Genomic DNA, 22,894 nt, shown 5'->3' on the forward strand with positions numbered 1-22,894 from the left:
GGGTCCTGTAGGGATTTTGAAGTTCAGTCTGATATGCCTTCAAGGAGATTCGTCAGTGTGCATCAAGGACAATAATTGACCCGAAAATTCATGCATGTGTTTCAAGTCCACAGAAGGGAAAACATTTGCTTTGTTTACAGACTTATCAAAGTAGGGGTCTGTGTAGCTGTGTCCAGGCAAACTTGGTGCAATCTCAAAGCAGACACCCAATAACTCTTTGTTGCTATGAACTTGACTCTTTGTCAGATGGGTTATTGCAGTTTTCATGGAATGGAATTGGAGTTGTACAATGAAAAAGTTGCCTGTCCCTGCGTGTGGATACCTATCTTCCTATGTGGTGGTTCTTCGCACATCAGCAGTATTGGCATTAATGATTCTCTTCCAGATGCTAAAGCATAGTAGTAAGTGGACATCAAACTCAGTTAAGAGGCTCAGAATTTCTTTTCTTTTTTTTTTTAATTTATTTGACAGGTAGAGTTGTAGACAGTGAGAGAGAGAGCCAGAGAGAAAGGTCTTCCTTCCATTGGTTCACTCTCCAAATGGCCGCAACAGTCGGTGCTGTGCCAATCTGAAGCCAGGAGCCAGGTGCTTCTTCCTGGTCTCCCATGCAGCTGCAGAGGCCCAAGCACTCCGGCCATCCTCCACTGCCCTCCCAGGCCACAGCAGAAAGCTGCACTGGAAGAGGAGCAACCGGGACTAGAACCCAGCGCCCATATGGGATGCTAGCACCACAGGCAGAGGATCAACCTAGTGCACAATGGCACCGGCCCCTCGGAATTTCTGATTGTCCCCTGCATGACCTTGGGCAACTGTTAACTGTGTCTTTTTGTCCTTATGTGCAAAACACATAAGAATGATCTTTAAGATCCCTTTGAGCACTGCCATTTCCATGATCTCAACTGAAATGATTCAGTATTCAGATTCCACGGACTGCATGGAAATTTCCTTATATAACTGCTTGTATAAATGTATATACTGCTTTATACAGCCGTTTGACACAGGTAGTAGATTCTATGAGCCATTTATGATTCTTGGTGTTAAGTCGTTTAGTTAAGTGTGGCCATGTGTCCCATTTCATCAAGCTGGTGATCTAAATGAAGTCACATTCAATTTAATATTTAAATCCAATTACCTGTGTTCCCATTCTGTTTAATTCAAGGTAAAGCTTTTTTCTCTCCACCTGGTCTTCAGTCTCGTGCCAGCCCCCCTCACCCTTGGGTTAGCTTATTCAGTTGAAGGCAGAGATGTTGCCTTGAGGATACTGATGAGGTAAATCTGCCTAGTCATCCATGGAATTCCATTCTTTCTGGATGCTGATGTTAAGGCTACCAGCTAAATTATTGCTGATGTGTGGGAACTTTGCCATCCCTGAGGACAACTTGTCATGTGGAATCCCATTTGAAGCATAAATGGCCATCGTCAGGCCACATGTTTCCACTCGCAAAGAGTCACAATGGTTTATGGATGTCCAACAACCAGTGCGGTCTGTCAGTCTGGAAGTCTGTTCAATCCCTGTTCACTAGACATCAGGAGATCTGGTCCCCCGCTACGACTGTTTTCCTGGAAGCAGTTTCTCAGGGTGCAGGATTGGAATAATCTGTCTCTGTCCCAGTTGTAAGCTATGCAGCTGTAGCCCTGTATCTCTAATGTCAGACACCTATAGGTGTAGAGCTCTTCTAATTTACATCTATGAACATACACACGTCACCATTTCCCCTGCTGCATACCTGCATTGCTAAGGTGGTGAGTCTAAGAAGATTTTAAGTCTTGTCCATTCACTGTACCCAGAGCTAGGCTGTTCTCTAGCCTCATGCCTTCTTTGATTTCATGCTTCGTTAGTCCTTGGTCCATTGTAACAAAGCAGGGTATTCCCTGGAAAGCAGAAGCACATAGTGTAAGCCAAGGATCAAGATGATTCATTTCTCAATCTGAGTGCAGATGAGGGACACCGCAGCTCAGTGACAATAATACCTACCTGGGGTTACCGTCCAGTTCTGCCATCAGCAATTACATGTGATAACTTTTGTGAAAAAAGGGAAGAGGTAGCTTTGCAGAAAATCATGATCTCAAAGCCAATTTTTAAGGAAAGAGTAGAGGTTTGATAGGAGGAAACACAGCCCATGTAGCATGAACAGAAGCATGTGGTTTTCAGGGTGGCCTGAGTGCAGGAACCATGTAAGGCATTGGGAAGATGAATGCCGTTAGCCCAGACCGTGGATCTTTGCTTTCAATGTGAAGTTTACCCTTTTGAAAAACCCATGGGATGTCTTGAATGATTTTAAGAAAAGAATTGACATGATTGGATTTGATCTTGAGATGATCTTAGCAATAAAACACAGTTTCCATCAGGAAATACTTGATGCTTAATATGTAAATACTGACTTTTTATTAACATTTGATAGTTTACTAAGTCCTTACACTGTGTTGGATTGTGGTAAACCTTTTACATAGCATTATCTCATTTAATTTTCCTAAGACTTTTTGGAAAGATCCAATGATTATTCCTACTTTTAAAGGAAACATAACCAAAGATGACGGACAGGTTGAAAAAGAGTTCCCCAAGTTCATCTAATAACTGAGAGCTTGAATTTAAACAGTCAATTTGTGCACTGGTTTTAACCTTCAGGGTTAACATTAATTGTAGCTGTGGCCGGCGCTGCAGCTCACTAGGCTAATCCTCCGCCTTGCAGCGCCTGCACACCGGGTTCTAGTCCCGGTTGGGGCACCGGATTCTGTCCCGGTTGCTCCTCTTCCAGGCCAGCTCTCTGCTGTGGCCCGGGAGTGCAGTGGAGGATGGCCCAAGTGCTTGGGCCCTGCACCCCATGGGAGACCAGGAGAAGCACCTGGCTCCTGCCATCGGATCAGCGCAGTGCGCCGGCCGCAGTGTGCTGGCCGCGGCGGCCATTGGAGGGTGAACCTTTCTCTCTGTCTCTTCTCTCTGTCTCTCACTGTCCACTCTGCCTGTCCAAAAAAAAAAAAAAAATTGTAGCTGTAAACTAGAATCATCAGGGAACTTAAAAACCAAGTGGTGCCCAGAATTCTCAAGTTAGAATTCCTGGGGATGGGGCCTGGGCACCCATATGTTTTAAAAGTGCCTCTGAGAGATTGTAAAGTGTGCATACAAGTAGGTTTGCTAGATCTTACCACATATGAAGGTCGTGTCTGCACTTCCATGTCCACCACAGTAGCCAAGACCTGGAGGCAACCCCTAAGTGTGCATCACCAGAAAAATGGATAAAGAAAATGTGACATTTCATGGTGGAATACTATACTATTCTGTAATTGTGACAACATGGAAGAACTGCAGGGCATCACCTTAAATGGGATAAGCTGGGCACTGAAAGACAAATACTGTATTATTTCACTTGTGCATGGAATCCAAGACGGTCTCATAGAAACAGAGAGTAGATAGTGTTTACCAGAGGCTTGAAGGAAGTGGAGGCTGGGGAGATGTTGATCAAAGGGTTCGAAGATTCAGTTAGCCTGGAGGAATGTGTTTTACTGATTTATGCACTGCTTGGTGATCACAGTTAATAAAAATGTATTGTCTGTTTCTTTCAAATATACTTTTAACATTTTCACCCCTTTCTGCCAAAAAATGATACACTGGTGAAGTGATAAATAGGTTAATTAGTTTGATGGAATCACTGTACAGTAAATTCATAGATCATGACATCCCATTGTAACCCATAAATGTACACATACTTTGTTCATTAAAATGAATTTTAAAAATTAATAAAGGGTACTTGGGGATTGAGATCCACTGAATCAGTCTCTATTGCCTCCTGAGCGTACGTTGAATAGTCATAAACATCTGTCGTCCACCACCATCACACCACAATCACAGAGGGGGGAAGATCCACTAAATAGAAAAATCGTTGAACAGGAAGACTTTCAATGCTTTTGTTCAGTTTCACTATCACAAAGGAAAACTGTAGCCTTCATCTTTTTTTAAGAGTGCCAGGCAACGCAGAAGAAAAATCAAAGAAAGTGTGAGTAAAAGGAAAAGGTGACAGCGTCACATCAAGATAGGAAGGAAGAGCATAGCTGAGGTCGAGGTTGTTGGAGTAATAAGACACTCTCTCCTGATGAGCCTAGGTGATATCAAAGGCACATTTGCAGAATGTTTCCTTTTTAGTAATTGTACAAAGGCTCCCTTGCCATTACAAAGCACTTTTCTTCTTGGCAGATTGAAGAATGCTTTACCAACTAAATGCATCTCAGTAATATTCAAAGCTCAGGTCCAACATAATCATAAGTTGCCTTGTTATTACGAAGGTAGCAGCCCCATTTAATAACATATTAAATGCATTATTCATTTATGTAACTCAGACCCAGGGACAGCTGCTGGGATGAAAATAGAAGCGTTCTGTAATGCAGAAAGCAGGTGTGTGCTTTCCTGGAGTAAATGAACTCTGTATTTCTGCACAATTTTCTTCTACATTTCAGGGACAGGTCTGGTAGGGCTAATGTGATGCCATTTTCATCCAAGAAATAAAATGGTTTCAGAATGGTGTTTAATGAGCGTTTTAAAAAATTACCAACAGTCTTCTCTGTGGCAGAATCCCAGGAGGGTAGATTCGTGCTTTGGATTTAAACAGAACTCCGGTTGCTGCAGAATTCAGGAAATCCTGAGGCGATGATTGGTCAGAGCAGCGGCAAACAAACGGGATGTGCTGTAGCTGGTGATGCCAGCCCAGGTGATGGTGAGCCCAGGCTTCTCGAGCTGCTCACCAAGACAGAACCACAGGTGTGCTTGAATGCCAACTGATTAAAAACCGCAGGCTGCCTTTAGTTTGCATAGCACCTTTGAAACCTGCAGGTTGTTTCTGCTACACAGTTACACACGCTGAGATGCCATAATTATCCTGGGTGGTACTGGCTGTTCATTCCTTGCTACCATTGCTGGTACCAGGGTGCTACCATTCTCCAGCATCTGCACTTTGGTTTGTTTTTCCATCTGTCTACCACCTGCCTTTATCCTCGCCTTTTGTAAGCACACACTTGCAAGCACATAGGATTTTTTTTTTTTAATATCAGATGGGATAATTTTAAAATGCTTGGACTTGACAGTGACCAATCAGACTGAGCAGTGATCTTAGTGCTGGAGCAGGGTTTCTGAGGATCCCTGATAGGCAAACTATTAACTCTTTAGTTGCTGAATTCTGAACAGAAGCAAGGACTTCAGGGCTATAGGGATCGGCACAGTTAGCTTGGTGGATGAGGTGCATGGAGAGAGTGTGACAATGGTAACTACCATTTGTGATGCAGGTATTTCAACATTGAACCAGTGTGGACCTTCTGATTACCAGTCTTGCATGTCTGGAGCTCAAGGGGACCCTCAAGGAGGTTGAACTTCACTCAGTCGCACACAAGAAAATGACACAAGGCACAGAGCGTTCTTAGCTCATTTTTTCAGAGCTTGGAGGAGGGACAGTCTTATTCTGTTTAAAGGGCCAGTGCAGTGTTGTAGTAAGCAGAGATTCACACAGGTCCTGGCTGTGTGTGATCAGCTGTTAACATCTATGAATCTTAACTACTTGATCTGCTTACTGGGAATAATAAGAGTACCTCCCTTGTTAGGGTTATTTGGAAAATAATTTTTTTTTTTTTGGCAGGCAGAGAGGACAGTGAGAGAGAGAGAGACAGAGAGAAAGATCTTCCTTTGCCGTTGGTTCACCCTCCAATGGCCACCACGGCCGGCATGCTGCGGCCGGCGCACCGCGCTGATCCGATGGCAGGAGCCAGGCACTCATCCTGGTCTCCCATGGGGTGCTTGGGCCATCCTCCACTGCACTCCCTGGCCACAGCAGAGAGCTGGCCTGGAAGAGGGGCAACCGGGACAGAATCCGGTACCCCGACCGGGACTAGAACCTGGTATGCCGGCACCGCAAGGCAGAGGATTAGCCTAGTGAGCCGCGGCGCCGGCCTGGAAAATAATTTCTGTAGAGAACTTAGCACAATGGCTAGAACATAGTATCACTCCTGAAGATTTTTTTGTTTTTGTTTTTGTTTTTTTTTACTTTTTTAGTGTCATAGGGAAATTGTCCTAGAAAAGATAGGAGGTGAGCTAGTAGCTTAAAGGGTAGATACGTTTCAAGCAGCCGAAAGCACATACAGAAGAACATAAAAGCAGAATGAAGCAAAGAAATGAATTACTTTCCAGAGGATAAAAACAGATTCGGCTAGAGCAGAACCAGTGTGATAGAGAGGAGGAATCCAGAAGAATACCATAAAGTCTGCTTGTGCAGGGGTTGATGGATAGGATGGCAGGATTTCCAATTTATCCTAATGGCATTTCAAAGCCATGAAGGTTGTGAGCAGAGAAGAGATATAATAATCATATTAAATAAAAATAATTGGTGACATTTCACGAGCACTTCTAAGTGTTAGGGTGGTTTTAATGTATACTCGGTGTGCATTAATCTACTTAATTCTTACACTTACCCTATGAGGTGAGTTAATATTAGTAATTGACCTTGTGCTGATCCATAGTGCTCAGAGCCTGCTCAGTGCAGGCAGTTTCTCCTTTGACTTCCTCCTCAGGCATTCAGTCCTGACAGTGAGGAGCAGAGGAGAAGGCATGGCTAGACAGAAGAGGATTAGGAATCCACAATTCGGTCTGCAGGCCAGATCTGGTCCACTGCCAGTTTTGTAAATAAAATTGTGCTGAATCTGAGCTAACTCTGTTCTTTCATGTATTGTCTCTGTGTACTTTCATGGTGCAGCATGGAGCTGAGTTGTGACAGACTGTAGAGCCTGTAAAGCTAAACATGGAGTGTCCGGCCCTTTCTATCAAAAGGTTGTAGATCTTCAGCCTAAAGGAGTGGAAAGTGGTCTTTCCTTGCCTCCTGTCCGAGCCCTACCAAGGAATTTTAGGCAAATGTCTTTGGGAACAAATATTTTATGCATAAAATGATTACTGTAGACCCCAAGTAAAAAAGCTGGCAAATAAGTAACATTGAAAATGTTACTCAAAATTTTAAAGGTTTGACATCTTCTAACTTACATTGTAACTTATCATAATAGTAAATTTTATAGGAAAATATATAGCATAATTTATTTTCTTCTATTATTGGTAAAACAAGAAATATACAAAAGAACAGAGATGATTTGTTCAATATGCAAAAACTGCAGCCTCCTTAATGTGAGGTTTCAGTGGTTTAACCAGTTTATCTTCTTACAAAATACTGAGTGGACTCCATCATATTTAGCCAACGTTTTCTGTACTATACCATTACTCTAGCATCTTCCCTGAGATCTAATGCTGTATATCTATCATATTCTGTTCTTACAATACATAGAGCAAGACCCTCCTTATCAATAATTTTACTTTACATGATTTCAGTTAAATTGATCAGAGTCATACTAAATGCAATTTTTCGGAAGCAAACAGTTTGTAAGTTTTAAATTGTGTGTTAGTCTGTGTAGCGTGATGAAACATCACACTGTCCCACTCCTCCTGTCCAGAATGTGTATCATCCCTTGGTTCAATGTATCCATGTTGTATATTCTACCCACCTATTAGTCTTTTAATGGCAGTGTTGATTATCAGTTCAACCATGATAGTGTTGTTATACCTACAATAAAGTAACCCTTATGGAGCAGCCTAATGCTGTCTCTCAATACCTTGCACATAAGAGTTATATTATCTCACCCCATCTCAAGAAGATGGGTGAGGGGCCGGCACTGTAACGCAGCAGGTTAACGCCCTGGCCTGAAGTGCCGGCATCCCATATGGGCACCGGTTCAAGACCCAGCTGCTCCACTTCCGATCCAGCTCTATGCTATGGCCTGGGAAAGCAGTAGAAGATGGCCCAAGTCTTTGGGTCCCAGCACCCATGTGGGGGACCCGGAAGAATCTCCTGGCTCTGGCTTCAGATCGGCTTGGCTCCAGCCATTGCGGCCGTTTGGAGAGTGAACCATCAGATGGAAGACCTCTCTCTCTCTCTCTCTGCCTCTCCTCTCTCTGTGTAACTCTCTCAAGTAAATAAATAAATCTTTAAAAAAAAAGATGAGTGAGTCCAGTACAGTGTGATATTTTAAGAGAGAGTACATCCACATATCTTTTATAATGGTATATTGTTATTATGTTTTTATTTTTATCTTTGTTACTCCTTTACTGTGCTAATTTATAAATTAAACTATGATAGATATGCAAGTATAGGAAAAAAAAAAAACAAGATATGTGTAAGGTTTGCTGCTATCTTCCATGTCACACATCCATAGGGATTCTTGGAACTTTTCTTCTGTGGACAAGGGGCAACTATTGGATTATCCATTCTAATCCTTAATATTTTCTCGAAGTTCATCTGGATTAATGTTTAAGATTTATTTATTTACTTATTTGAAAGGCAAAGTGACAAAAAGAGAAAGTAAGAGAGAGATAGATCTTTCAGGAGAGGGGAACTCCATCCCGGTCTCCCACAAAGGTGACAGGGGTCTTGGCACTTGGGCCATCTTTTGTTGCTTTCCCAGGCCATTAGCAGGAAGCTGGATCTGAAGTGGAGAAGCCACGAACCCAAACTGTTGTTGCTCCAGTGTAGAATGCCAGCATTGCAGGCAGCAGATTAACCTGCTGGGCACAATGCAGGCCCTGCATTCTAGTCCTTATTGTCCATGGAACAGGTGTTGTGGCTAAGCTGCCCCCTTGCCATGCCCATGTCCCATGTTGTGTAGATCCAGCTGGAATCTTGGCTACTCTGTTTCTGATACAGCTTCCTGCTAATGCATCCTTAGAGGCAACAGATAATGGCTTAAGTGCTTGGGCCCCTGCCACCCACATGGGAAGCACAGGTGGAATTCCAGGCTCCTGGCTTCAGCCTGGCCCAGCTCTGCCTGTTGTGGGCATTTGGAGAGTGAACCAGTAGATGGACAATCAGTCTTTCTTCCTGTTTCCCTTCCTCCGTCCACCTTCATCCATCTTTCTCTCTCACTCTCTCTCTCTCTTTTCCCCACCCTGCCCCACATTTCAATTACATGTAAATGAACATTTAAAAATTATTTAATCTCTGTATTATCTCCTGAATTATCTATGTAGGTCTCTTCAGCAGGACTATCAACTTAATGAGGGCAGGGACCATGTCTTCTACTTTCGCACATTTTTCGAAACTCTAAAATGAAGAAATGATTCATGTGTTGATTAGATAAATAAAGGGAGTGAATGAACATGCTAATCATAGATACATAGTACAGTGTAGTACTGTGATTGTCTGTCTGCCAGGTGCTCTGTATGCATCAGTCCTTACCCTTATAGAAACAGGAAAATGATTGAGTGGCTGTTGATGGTTCCCAGGGCTGGGCAATAGGTCTGGTTCAAAAACTTGGGAGTGGTTTGCTTTGTAATGATCTGGTTTATAATTTGAACTTTTCTCCATTTAGGTATAGAAAGGTGGTTTCCAATAACTGCACTGATGGGGTGAGAGAACAGTACACTGCCAAGCCACAGAAGTGCCCTGGGAAGGCCCCTCGGGGACTCCGGATCATCACAGCTGACGGAAAGCTGACGGCTGAGCAGGGACACAACGTTACTCTGATGGTGCAGCTGGAAGAGGTAGAGTCTTTCCTGTCACCCCTCCGGCCTGCTTTCCAGAGCCAGTGATTTTTCTTAGCAAACTGTAATTTGCTTTACATACTTCAACTTTCCCAATGTTATATGCTGTTTAATGCTGTTGTTTTATTCTGCTTTTAGTGTCATGCTTGTTGTTGCTATTACCATTTCACATTTCCTCAGTCCGTTGGTTTTACTGCAAGAGGTTCTTCACTCCTACATAATCTCTTCTTGGAATTCAGTTTATACTTAAGTTTGCCTCACTGTACATTTAAGAAAATGAATTCTTGGCCGGTGCCACGGCTCACTAGGCTAATCCTCTGCCTGCAGTGCCGGCACCCTGGGTTCTAGTCCTGGTTGGGGCGCCGGCTTCTATCCCGATTGCTCCTCTTCGAGTCCAGCTCTCTGCTGTGGCCCGGGAGTGCAGTGGAGGATGGCCCAAGTCCTTGGGCCCTGCACCTGCATGGGAGACCAGGAGGAGGCACCTGGCTCCTGACTTCGGATTGGTGCGCGCCGGCTGTAGTGGCCATTAGTGGAGTGAACCAACAGAAGGAAGACCTTTCTCTCTGTCTCTCTCTCTCTCTCACTGTCTAACTCTGCCTGTAAAAAAAAAAAGAAAATGAATTCTCAGAAGACATTATTGGTATTCCTAGAAAAATTTAACACCTGTACATACTCAGCCCTCCTTAGAAGATGCTAATGATGGCCTGCGCTGCGGCTCACTAGGCTAATCCTCTGCCTAGCGGCGCTGGCACACCGGGTTCTAGTCCCAGTCGGGCGCCGGATTCTGTCCCAGTTGCCCCTCTTCCAGGCCAGCTCTCTGCTATGGCCAGGGAGTGCAGTGGAGGATGGCCCAAGTGCTTGGGCCCTGCACCCGCATGGGAGACCAGGAGAAGCACCTGGATCCTGCCTTCGAATCAGCGCGATGTGCCGGCTGCAGTGGCCATTGGAAGGTGAACCAACGGCAAAAACGAAGACCTTTCTCTCTGTCTCTCTCTCACTGTCCACTCTGCCTGTCAAAAAAAAAAAAAAAAAAAGATGCTAATGATTATTATCCTCTCAGCCTGAAGTCTTGACATTTGTTTTCCAAAGGACACGTGTTTATCATACCTGTATGTATAGCACTAAGGCCAATGTAACCATAACTGAATATAATTTCTCACTTCAACACTTGAGATGTTTTGTAACACCTCAGGGATATAATTATGAGGTGCTACAATTATTATTTGCCACGTTATGGTTGTAATTTCTCACTATTTAGATGGTAAATAAGATGAAATGCATCCTGTGTATTATAGGGTATACGGTATATGTAAACATTTTTGTCATCTTGTAAACAAGGAAGACAGAGGCCACAGGAAAAGTGCTTTCAGGACGTTATCTCAGCTGTTAAACAAAGGAGTCCCACTTTCCCCATGTTAGCTGATTTTAAATGTTTGAAATCTCCCCTTAGCTTTTACCCTCATAGGCACTTTCCATGAGTTTGCTGAGATCCCTAATATGCAGGGACTTCAAAAATTATTTTTTCATTTTATTTGAAAGGCAGAGAGACAGAAAAGAGAGCAAGTCAGAGACAGAGACAGAGGGATTGTCTATCCACTGCTTCATTCCCCAAATGTCTGCAATAGACATGGACTAGGTGAGACTGAAACAGGAACCCAGAGCTCCATCTGGGACTCCCATATGGGTGGCAGGGACACAAGTGTTTGAGCCATCATCTGGTGCTTCCCAGGATACCCATTAGCATGAAGCCAGAGTTAGAAACAGAGCTGAGACCTAAACCCAGGCTCTCCAGCATGGCTTTCAGGCATCCCAAGCAATATCTTTTTTTTTTTTTTTTTTTTTAGACAGGCAGAGTTAGACAGTGAGAGAGAGAGAGAGACAGAGAGAAAGGTCTTCCTTCCATTGGTTCACCCCCCAAATGACCGCTATGGCCGGTGCTGCGCCAATCCGAAACCAGGAGCCAGGTGCCTCCTCCTGGTCTCCCATGTGGGTGTAGAGCCCAAGCACTTGGGCCATCCTCCACTGCCTTCCCTGGCCACAGCAGAGAGCTGGACTAGAAGAGGAGCAACCGGGACAGATTCAGCGCCCCAAGTGGGACTAGAACCTGGCGTGCCAAGGCTGCAGGTGGAGGATTAGCCTAGTGAGCTGCGGCGCCAGCCCCCAAGCAGCATCTTAACCACTGCACCAAACACTCGCTCCTGGACTTCAAAATTTTTTGGCCCATGATAAACTTACCTTTTATTTCCATTTTCCCAGAAGTTCCTGAAGTATCCTCCTACTGACTCAAGGATTCATAAATAACATTGACTTCCAGTTTCCTTTCCTGATAGCCCAGTAGCTCTCAGTCTTTAACATGCATCACAGTCATCTGTAGAGTATGTTGCAATTGCAAGTTTTCTTGGCCACATCCCCAAAGGTGGGTCCCAAGAATATGCATTCTTTATTTTAATTTTTTATTTGATGATAGAGTTAGACAGTAAAAGAGAGAGACAGAGAGAAAGGTCTTCCTTCCATTGGTTCACTCCCCAGATGGCCACCACGGCCGGCACTGTGCCAATCTGAAGCCAGGAACCAGGTGCTTCTCCTGGTCTCCCATGCGGGTGCAGGGCCCAAGCACTTGGGCCATCCTCCACTGCACTCCCAGGCCGCAGCAGTGAGCTGGACTGGAAGAGGAGCAACGGGGACTAGAACTGGGCGTCCATATGGGATGCCAGCACTGCAGGCAGAGGTTTAGCCAAGTGAGCCATGGCACCGGCCCCAGAATATGCATTCTTAACAAGTTCACAGGTTATGCAATATGCTTTAAGGAAAATAATTAAAAACACAAAAATAAGATTAAGGCTGGGGAACAGAGAATTCACAGATTCTGGAGTGTGACTTGAATGAGAGAAGATGAAGCAATTAGGATTTGTATCATGAGTATCTTAATTTTTACAAGAAAAATAACTGTGAAACGAGTTCAATGCTGCGATGCTGTGGCCAAAGGGCCTCTTGAAGACACTGCTGTCACTGAGTGTTCTTTCATAACTGTCTCCTGAGATCCTTGCAGCCACACCCACATTTGAAGTACTAAGTCTCTAAAAAAGTCTTCAGTTAGAGCTAGAAAGACACAGATCGATTTAGACCAGTTGGAGTTACTTGTATTTCACATTAAGTAAATTCTTTGGGGATTTCTGCCTGAGGCTATGATAGATTAGCTTGCAGCAAACTAAATATGAGTGTATATATTTGGAAGGAGAAGCCTAGGTGCAGAGAGAGAGAGAAGGAGAAAGAGAGGGAAGGGAAGGGAAGAGAGGAGCAAGCAAGAACTATTAAGATGATTGGGAAGCTAAAATTCTCTTTTGGGGGATGGGGAGGTCATTGGATTAAGTTTCACATTTTATGCTGTATTTCTCCTTGAGAACATAGCTAGAAAGTGTTAGCTAAAGAGCTTTGGTGAACTTAGAAAGGTTGGGAGATAAAAATTGGACTTCAGAGTCTGAAACACACCTGAGTATGTTGAGGTCAAATTCTACAGAGCAGAGGAAGTGTGAAGAAGTGGCCCAAGATCCCTGCAGTATTTGGCAGTATCTAAGCAATACAGCAAAATAGGAAGCGGTCACTAAGAGAATGAGAAGTTAAGCAGAGTTCTCAGAGGTGTTAGGTTTTGGGGAGATAGAAATGTTCAAGGCATTTCAAGGAGCAGGACCCCAGTGAACAATCGAAGACTTGCTTCTTGGGACTCCTGAGAAGCTCTATGCTAGGCATAAGGATTTAGCCAGAATTAGACCAGGCAGTCTATACCTCAAAATCCAATCTAGGGGACCAGTGCTGTGGCATAGTAGGCTAAGCTTCTCTGTACAGCACCAGCATCCCATATGGGTTCTGGTTCGAGACCCAGCTGCTGTTCTTCTGATCCATAAACTCTCTGCTTATGGCTTGGGAAGGCAGTAGAAGATCACACAAGTGTGTGGGCCCCTGCACCCATGTGGAAGACCTGGAGGAAAATCCTGGCTCCTGGCTTCAGATCAGCCCTGCTCTGGCTGTTATAGCCATTTGGGGAATGAACCAGCAGATCGAAGACCTCACTGTCTGTCTCTCCCTCACTCTCTCTCTAACTCCACCTCTCAAATAAATAAATAAATAAATAAAATCTTTTTAAAAATCCAGTCTGAAAGCCCCGCAATCTCAAATGGATTAAAGTGATTTTCGCCAACACTGAGATGTCTGTTATTAACTAAAATTAATTCTCTTCCCAGAAAATTGGATAAGCCAGGGGTTATAGCTTTTTTATGTAAAATGTTAGGCATTAAAAAAAATCTAGCTATATCAAAGAATAAGATCAAAAAGGAAAAAAATTACAGAAAACATACAACTGTTGGCTGAGATGTAGTACATATTAAAAATGTCCTTTAAAATTAACAATTCATATGCTCAAGATTTGAGACAATATGGAAAATTAAGCCCTAGAGCAACAATTAATAATAAATATCAAATGGAAGTTGTAGAAATAAAGATATAAAAACTGATGTTAAAAACGTGGATGAGTTTACAGCAGATTGAATCCACATGTGAAGACCATCATTTAAATAGAAGAAATGACAGTAAAAACAAAATACACCATCTGGAGCATAAGAAGAAGAGTGGAGAAAATAGAGACAAAATAAAAGGCAAATGGTGGAGAGAAATGTAATTTAATCTCAAAAGTGGAGGAGAGAAGAGTTGAGAATTGTTTTTGAAGAAATAATAGATAAGGATTTTTCAGAATTGATGATGATCAGCATATCAACAAATTGTTTAAGACAATCAGAAAATTCTAAGAAGGATAACAAAGAAAATGATCCCAGACAAAACCATGTGCAAATGTGTTTGCATAGCCATAGTACTACACCCACCCATCCATATGCCACACTTAGGGACACAGTAATAGAAGGAATGAAGAGCAAGAATGAAGATATCTATGTAGACAAATTAAAGTAAATGACCACTCTGCAGACCAAAAATGATAATCAGCCATGGGATTTAAAATGCAAAAATAAATTATGTTAGAATAAGAACACAGTATTTGGAGGAAGTTAAAGAGAGTTAAGGTAGTTTAAGTCCCATGAAATATTTGTGAAGAATTAAAAGTATTGATTTTATTAGACTCCAACATATCTGTAATATGTACTTTAATATTTAGAGCAACAACTAGCAGAATAATAACAGAATGCTTAATTATCAATTAATTATTCATCTGAAAGGGAAATTGGAATAAAGTAAATAGGCAAAGACTTCATTGGAAAAGACCCCAGAAGCACAGGCAATTAAAGCAAAAACTGACAAATGAGATTACATCAAGCTAAGAAATTTCTTCACCTTTATTTTCCAAAAATAAAAGAAGTCTTTTATTCATCCAAAATAAGGCAAGAAAAAGGGAGAAAGAAACATAGTATAGTTAGATAAATAGAAAACAAATACTAGAATGGTGACTATAAACTCACATACTGTCAGCAATTACGTTTCATAAACTAATGATTTTTGCTGAAGAAGTCTGTGTCTGGATCCGGCGCCGTGGCTCACTTGGTTAATCCTCCACCTGCGGCTCTGGCATCCCATTTGGGCACTGGGTTCTAGTCCCGGTTGCTCCTCTTCCAGTCCAGCTCTTTGCCGTGGCCCAGAAGGGCAGTGGGGCATGGCTGGAGTGCTTGGGCCCCTGCACCCGCATGGGAGACCAGGAGGAAGCACCTGGCTCCTGGCTTCAGATCGGCACAGCACCAGCCGTAGCGGCCATTTGGGGAGTGAACCAATGGAAGGAAGACCTTTCTCTCTGTCTCTCTCGCTAACTCTAGATCATGAACATGTCATGCCACAAATTTTCCCTTTAGTTTTTACATGAGTGTGATTCATCATGAAGAAAGTTCTCAGGGACAATCTAATGTTTGTATATTTTTCTATACACCTATCCTGTTGGCCCAATATAATCAAAAACCATTCTTTCACAATGAATTACTGTGAAACTTTGTTCTAAATCAGTTGGCCATATGTGTGTGGATTTGTTCCTAAACTTTATATTCTATTTTTTGGTATGATTTTCAGTATTAATTCATTTACAACACATTTTATTTGCTCTAGAATTAGAGTAAATCTGGATATGTGGACTTAAAAATTTAAAAAACAAATAGACAATCAAATATATGTATATATTCATATATACATATAGGTATATGCTCATGTACATATATATAACTTAAAATTACAGCAAAATCAATAAATATTTTCTGTTAAATCATCTTATTTTCAAAAAACAACAATATTTTTAAGTGGATAAATTAAAAAAGAAATTTGAAGATAAATGAATGAATAAAGGGACATACTGTGATTATGAATTGGAAGACTCAATATTATGAAAATATGTCAGTTTTTTTCCATATTGATCTTAAATTCATTGCAATCTCCATAAAAGTCTCCAGCATTTTGTGTGTTAAAAATGACAAGATGGGGACAGATGTTTAGCGTAGCTTTAAGACAAGCTTTAAGATATTTATTTATTTTTTTATTTGAAAGAGTTACAGAGAGAGGTAGAGACAGAGAGAGAGGTCTTCCATCTACTGGTTCACTCCCCAGATGGCTGTAACGGCTGGAGCTCTGCTGATCCAAAGCCAGGAGCCAGGAGATTCTTCCGGGTCTCCCGAATGGGTGCAGGGGCCCAAGGACTTGGGCCATCTTCTGCTGCTTTCCCAGGCCATAGCAGAAAGCTGGATCAGAAGAAGAGCAACTGGGACTAAAAGCAGTGCCCATATAGGATGCCAGCGCTTCAGGCCAGGACTTTAACCCACTGCGCCACAGCACCAGCCCCTAAGACAGTGGTTAAAACACCCACACCTCACATCAAAGTCCTGCTCTGGTTCCTTTTACTCTAGTTCCCTACCAATACAGACCATGGGCATAGCAGCAATGGCTCAAGTTACTGGGTTCCTGTACCTCTATGAGAGCCAGCTCCCATCTCTGGCCCTTCCCAGTCTCAGCCATTACAGGAATTTGAGTGAGTGCACTAGCACATGGGAGCTCTCGCCCACTCTCTCTCCTTCTTTCTCTATCTGAATCTTTCATAAATTATTAAATAAATAGAAACTTTCAAAAAAGAATGGCAATAGAGAGAGGAGGTCATGGGAAAGAGCTTAGCTCTCCATTCTGACAGAGCATACCTCCATATTTCCAGAGTACTAGGGGCTGCCCCAGCCGCCTTGCCCACACTGTTCACCCACAACACAGAGTGCTGTGTGGGACTGGCTCCAGGGATGCTGCTGCTCTGCTGGGCCCAGCTGAACCCCTGGGGCTCACTCTGTCCTGCTGGCATGTAGGAACGTCTGCAGGGCCCTTTTAAAGAGGATCCATAAGAGCTTCTTGTGAACGCCTGCCCTCTCAAGATGACGCCTTGCCCACCACAGTCCCTGCTCTGAGGAGTGGAGGAGGGAACCATGTGGGTTCCTCCGCTCAAGTCTGGGAGCCCAGAGTGTTTGAGGGACACTGCTCAGTCAGGTGCTGACCCAGGATAGAGGATCACCAAGACAACAGATCTATCAGGTGGGCTCTTTCCTATTCACCCTCCCCCTGGCAACAGGGAATCCTCTGCCCCCAGGGCCTTTGTCAGAGTTCATTCCCCTTTCTCCTCCCTCTAAGCGACTATGTCTGTTACAGATGTCCCGCCATGTTCCTACTTCTCTCCCACCGTTTCTGATGCTCTTCCTCAGGCTGACCTGTAGACGTAGCTGCTTTGGAGCAACTTGGTGGAAGAGGCAGGAAACCCTAGACTTCGCTGTATGGTCATCCTGAGTCCTTCCCTGACTATCATCTTCTGAAGCAGCAGGTGTTTGTACAGAGGCAGAGACCAGGCTATTGTTTCATTTCTAAGAACACATCAGAGCAAGATCTGGCATTAGAACACTGACTCCTCATCAGCTCCAGTTTTTGCGCAGATGATGCAGGACAAGCACCAGGGACACGGGCCATGCTTTCCATGTAACATAAATTATCAGGCGTCTCATACTGGGTAGAGGGAGTGTGGGAACAGATTGGGGAATCTGGTTCAAAGATGTGTAAATTCATGACTTCTACGCTCAAGAAGGTAAACACAAATAATAAGTCTGTTCATTTCAGTTGGGTGGACAAAGTTACAACAGCAGGGATAAACTGTACTGCCTTCAGCTGTCAGATATGGTCTGTGGAGTCCCTTGTCTCCTGGTGCAGAGAGCCAAATCAAAGAATCTTCCTCATATGAAGAGACTCTGGGGACACCACATTTGACTGCGCTACTGATTCAGACTTCTTGCAGAAACAAGTCTCTCTGCTGCTCTTGGGATTTTACACATAGGCATGGGCAGTGCATGTGATAAACGATGCAGAATAAATAGTTGTAGAGTCACTTAGAAGCTGGGGAGCATTGAAAATTTACTCAATGATAGCAACTATTCAGCTATCTAACAATCATTGAGCCACCCGTTTCAATCTGTAAGACTTTACCTGCATTATCTCATTTAGATGTCACAGCAACCATCGGCCAATAAGTGCTGTCATGATTGTCATTTCAGGGATGACACAATTGAGATACATGGATGCAAATTGACTCATCCTTGGTCACACAGCTACTAATTAATAGAGCCAGGAGTCAAATCCTGATTCTGTGGCATCTTGATTTTCAATTGCTTTTTGTGGTCACAAGGATCAAGTTCTTGGAAGAAACCGAATGTAGTTTCTAAACCTCCATAAAAACCCTTAGCTAAGAGCATCTAGTGATGAAGACTAAGGAATAGAAAGGAAAGGAAATTCAGCTATGCCTCTGCCAGTTTTTACTAAGGCTGCTTCTGTGTTCTTGGATGCTCATCAATAACTCTACCAACATTTTCCTTCTGGATTTTCTGATAATATTTATGGCTTGGCATCAGTTTGTTTCAAAAAAATTTTCGGAGAAGAAAGATGTTAAATTGTCTTTAGGGTTTCCCCCTCTTTGCAAAAACTGCGCCTTTATTGAATGCCAACTCTGTCTGGCATTGTTTTACTCATGCTAAATGATATTGCAAAACTTGGAGAATGAATGCAGCACCCAAGGAATATAGAATTTGTATATATTTAATTTCTGTATCCTTCATGACATCTTCAAGTATACTCATCACTTGAATTTGATGCTGCTACACTTACTTTGGAAATAAGTGTCTGACTCTTAATGCAGACCTGTAACCAGTTTTTCATAGTTGTGGGAACATTATAACATGCTTCTGTTACCTGCAATAGAGCAAGTCCCAGATGCCAAAGGTACCCAGAGGTCCCTGTTTTCTTCTGATATGATACCGTAATGTGCTTAATGCAGAAGTGGGCAAAAGATTCTTATAGCTAATGTACGTTTGTATTTTGTCATTTGGCAACCAAACCCTTGTGCCTCTGATCCGTGGTTGATTCGTCTATTTGTGGGGAGCAGCCCGGACTGGACTGAGTTACTGGAATTAAGACTTATTCTATGCATCTGCTCTCCCACAATATGGCGCTGGGAGAGAAGTAAACAGCTTCCGCACAGCTGCCTCCAGTTCAACCAATAAACTGTAGGACTTGCTCCTGATTGGAGAGCAGCGTACTCGGCGTGTGGGCAGCCGAGTTAGGATTGGCGGAGGAGGACTATAAAGGAGGAGAGAGACGGCATGCACCAGGGAACATCTAAGGGGAACATCTAAGGGGAACATCTAGCTGAAGGAACACCTGTGCAGCCCCCGAGAAGAGCCGGCCGGCGGTGTGCCGCTCCCCTGCGGAAGTGGGGAATGTGGCCAGGGGGAACTGCCCTTCCACGGAGGTGGAAGGGATAGTAGCCAACCCGGGAAGAACCAGCAGCAAACCCGGGGAGGGCCGAGCAGACGAAAGAACAGCGCAGGGTCCTGTGTCGTTCCTCCACGAAGAGGGGGAGCGACATAATGGTGCCGTGACTCGGATAGGAAACCTAGGACGGATAGCAAACTTAGGAGGGAAGAAACGGGAAGAACTGGGAAAATATCGGAGAGAGAGACTAGCAAACAGCCTAGGGAAAAGCCGGACGAAAAAGGTGCCGGAAGAAGCTATTGAAAGCCTAGGCAGGGCTTAGTGTCGTTCCTCCACGAAGAGGGGGAGCGACACCGTAATGTGCTTAATGCAGAAGTGGGCAAAAGATTCTTATAGCTAATGTACGTTTGTATTTTGTCATTTGGCAACCAAACCCTTGTGCCTCTGATCCGTGGTTGATTCGTCTATTCTTCAATCTGTGGGGCTGGCTTGGGTGAGGAACTGATGAAATCCTGCCTTTGTTTTTCTCAGTTACTTATGCACAAACCCCTTCATGTAGTTCCATCTCCTGTGCATATCAGCTAAAGCATTAGAGACCTAAAGAACAAACTGCCTTGTCAAATAATTAGAGAGGGGTATGTATGTGTGTGTTTGTGTATTTATTTGTTCCTTAAATAATATTTTACATAGTGTCCATTTTTTATGCAGCTCTCATTCACTAGTGAATCATTCACAAGTTGACACACTTTATTTTGTGAGAAAACATTTTAAGTTAAATAGGACCTCTACTATATTGAGTTTTAAGTAAAAATATAGCCACATAAAGTAGACAGTGTGAAAAATTTGCATTCACTAAATATTAAAAAGTAAAAACATTTCATTATATTGCAGTTAATATCTTGAGACATCTCCCAATAATCTGTAATTATCACTAATGGAATCATGCACTCCCGGTTACAGCTTTAGTATCTCTGATAAATGTGCCTAACATATTGATAGAAACTCAATAGATGTATGTGGATTTGATTAGGCTTTCTCAAAGAGTATAGAACTAAAGCCCACTTAAAAGCCCAAAACCTTAAAAGTTAAAATTGCATCCAAAAGGTGTTAGAAGTCTGTATCTGAAATCTTGGTCTCTTCCTCTACTAGTACAAGTCCTAATTCTAAGACAAAAATATCAATGAAAACAAAGCAAAGGAAAAGACAGAAGTAGGCCGGCGCCGCGGCTCACTAGGCTAACCCTCCGCCTTGCGGCGCCGGCACACCAGGTTCTAGTCCTGGTCGGGGTGCCGGATTCTGTCCCGGTTGCCTCTCTTCCAGGCCAGCTCTCTGCTGTGGCCCAGGAGTGCAGTGGAGGATGGCCCAAGTGCTTGGGCCCTGCACCCCATGGGAGACCAGGAGAAGCACCTGGCTCCTGCCATTGGATCAGCGCAGTGCGCCGGCCGCAGCGTGCTGGCCATGGAGGCCATTGGAGGGTGAACCAACGGCAAAGGAAGACCTTTGTCTCTCTCTCACTGTCCACTCTGCCTGCAAAAAAAAAAAAAAAAAAAAAAGACAGAAGTAAATCAAATGCTAGGTACACTAAAATTAGCTCATAGTTTCACATGCCTCTAGTAGTATAACATACCCAAGAAATGGACCGTATGAAGTCACTTCAAAATCAACGTGAGAAACATGAATTCGTAACACAACTCCTCTAGAGGCTCATAGAATACCTTACCTTATGTGTTACTAAGAGAACCACACAACTGTGGTGACACTGCTGAAATTCCATTGCAGAAATTCTATCCCTGCTGCTTTGCAGATTCTTTCCAAGTGTATGCTCATGAAAGAAACTTTATTAGAAGTAACAAGGCAAAGGATCAGTCTTGCTTCCACGCTAGATCTGTATCACAAACTCAAGAACATGCACACCTGCATAGACAATGCACTCTACATCATTGTTTCCTTAACAATAAAGAACAACTGATCCAAATACCAACCCAGAAGGGAGTGAAGAGCCCAGGAAGTTGTATCTAAGAAACCATTTTTCATCTACACCTGAATTTTAGGGAGCTAACTGAAGGTGTTTTGCCCTGAGACCCAACCCTACAATGAGGAGTAGCATCTTTCATTCTGGACACTCTCAAGATGTATGCCCTATGGGTCACTAATGAGCACCTAATGAGCCTATAAACTTTCAACATAATAATTCAGCTTCCTAGAGAAGTTTCCTAGAGAAGTCCAGTGTAAGAGCCTCAAGGCATAGGATGGATACAGAACGCCCTCGTCGGTCTTAAGAACTCAACGAAACCAATTTGAAAGGCATTTATCTGAGAGAACTGCTAGCATAAGTAGTGTCTGCATGTTACAGAAGATAATTAAATCTGTTTTAAACAGCTGTAAGAATAAAGAGATGCAATTCTCTGCATAATTTAAGACTTTTAAATTAAATCTGAGGCATGGGACTAAAATTAAAACTTTGATCTGTATCTCATTTTTAATGCTTCAATTTACATACAAAGACTGGAAGTTAATAAGGAGAATTCATGATTATAACTTTTGGGAGATTTAACTCCAAAATGTGAGAGTCACATCCTCATTAGGTGGATTTCAGTGATCTGTAATTTCACATACATTGAAAGACTTAAGGAAGCATAAAAGTGCCTACAGTGTAGTAACACTTCATAAATATTGCAGAAGGCTGGTGTCAGATGGTACAGAAGAGGGCCTTTGGTACTTCTTTCTGTGAGTCACTTCTTCGTTTGAATTCGTGACAGAATTTGACCTACTTTTTCACCTGCAGAAAAGACTGTGGCTCCTGAAGGATGGAACAAAGAATAGGTGGGCAGTGTTACTTTGAGGCAGGGATCAGGTTCCAAGCCAGCTCAGTTCTGACCAGAGGCCTCAGCTGTTTCTCCTTCCAAACAGAGGACTAGAGGCTGATTTCAAGGAGCTATGGAGATTTAAGAGCCTTTCTCCTATATCATCCCTTACTCCATTGCTTTATTCTCTTCTACTCTAACAAGGTAATTGAGACACTTCATTTCCTTTCCCTTGTTGCTTGAGGTTAAAAAGGAAATAGGAAATGAGGCAGCAATATAGGTTGTCTTTAGCCTGAGGTCTAGTGTCTGAAGCTCAAATTGGATTTCTTAGCAACTCTTTCTAAACCTGCACTTCCCTCTCAAAACTGGTCTGCTTACCTTGGGTTTTGCTGTTCTTTAGGGTCTTAGAAAAAAAAAAAAAAGTGTTTTCCAAGAACTTTGATCTGCCTTAAAAATCAAAGAGAGATGTATGGCTCATTACTGAGAATTCCAGGCCAGTGAGCATCCCAGGCCCTAAAGCCATGCAATAGTCTTCCGGTTTGGTTTTCATTCTTAACATGCTTGCTCCAGGCCCTTCAGTACTAATGTCGCACATCACCCGCATGAGCAGCCACTGCCTCTGAGTCAGGGCTTCCCTGTACCGTGCAATCCTTGCCCCAGGAACTTCCTCAGGCTTCTGGTTTTTCATTTTATCTTATGTTATTCCATGACTCTCTCTGCTTCAGCAGCTCAGTCCTCAACCTCATCCACCACTAAAGTGCAGTAAGAAGTCTCC

General features: G+C 43.1%; 1 protein-coding gene across 7 annotated transcripts in view; it reads left to right on the forward strand.

Moving 5' to 3' along the window:
* Window positions 1-22,894, forward strand: part of SORCS1 (sortilin related VPS10 domain containing receptor 1) — a 589,194-nt gene that overhangs the window by 504,478 nt on the left and 61,822 nt on the right. For all 7 annotated transcript variants that reach the window (XM_051824151.3, XM_051824146.3, XM_051824152.3 and 4 more), the window contains one exon: window positions 9,382-9,553. In XM_051824151.3, coding sequence (XP_051680111.1) covers window positions 9,382-9,553 — 172 coding nt within the window. The remainder of the gene's footprint in view (window positions 1-9,381; window positions 9,554-22,894) is intronic.

The sequence above is a fragment of the Oryctolagus cuniculus genome, chromosome 15 (genome assembly GCF_051225735.1).
Source record: "Oryctolagus cuniculus isolate XC-2025 breed Fujian yellow rabbit chromosome 15, ASM5122573v1, whole genome shotgun sequence".
Taxonomy (NCBI): Eukaryota; Metazoa; Chordata; class Mammalia; order Lagomorpha; family Leporidae; genus Oryctolagus; species Oryctolagus cuniculus.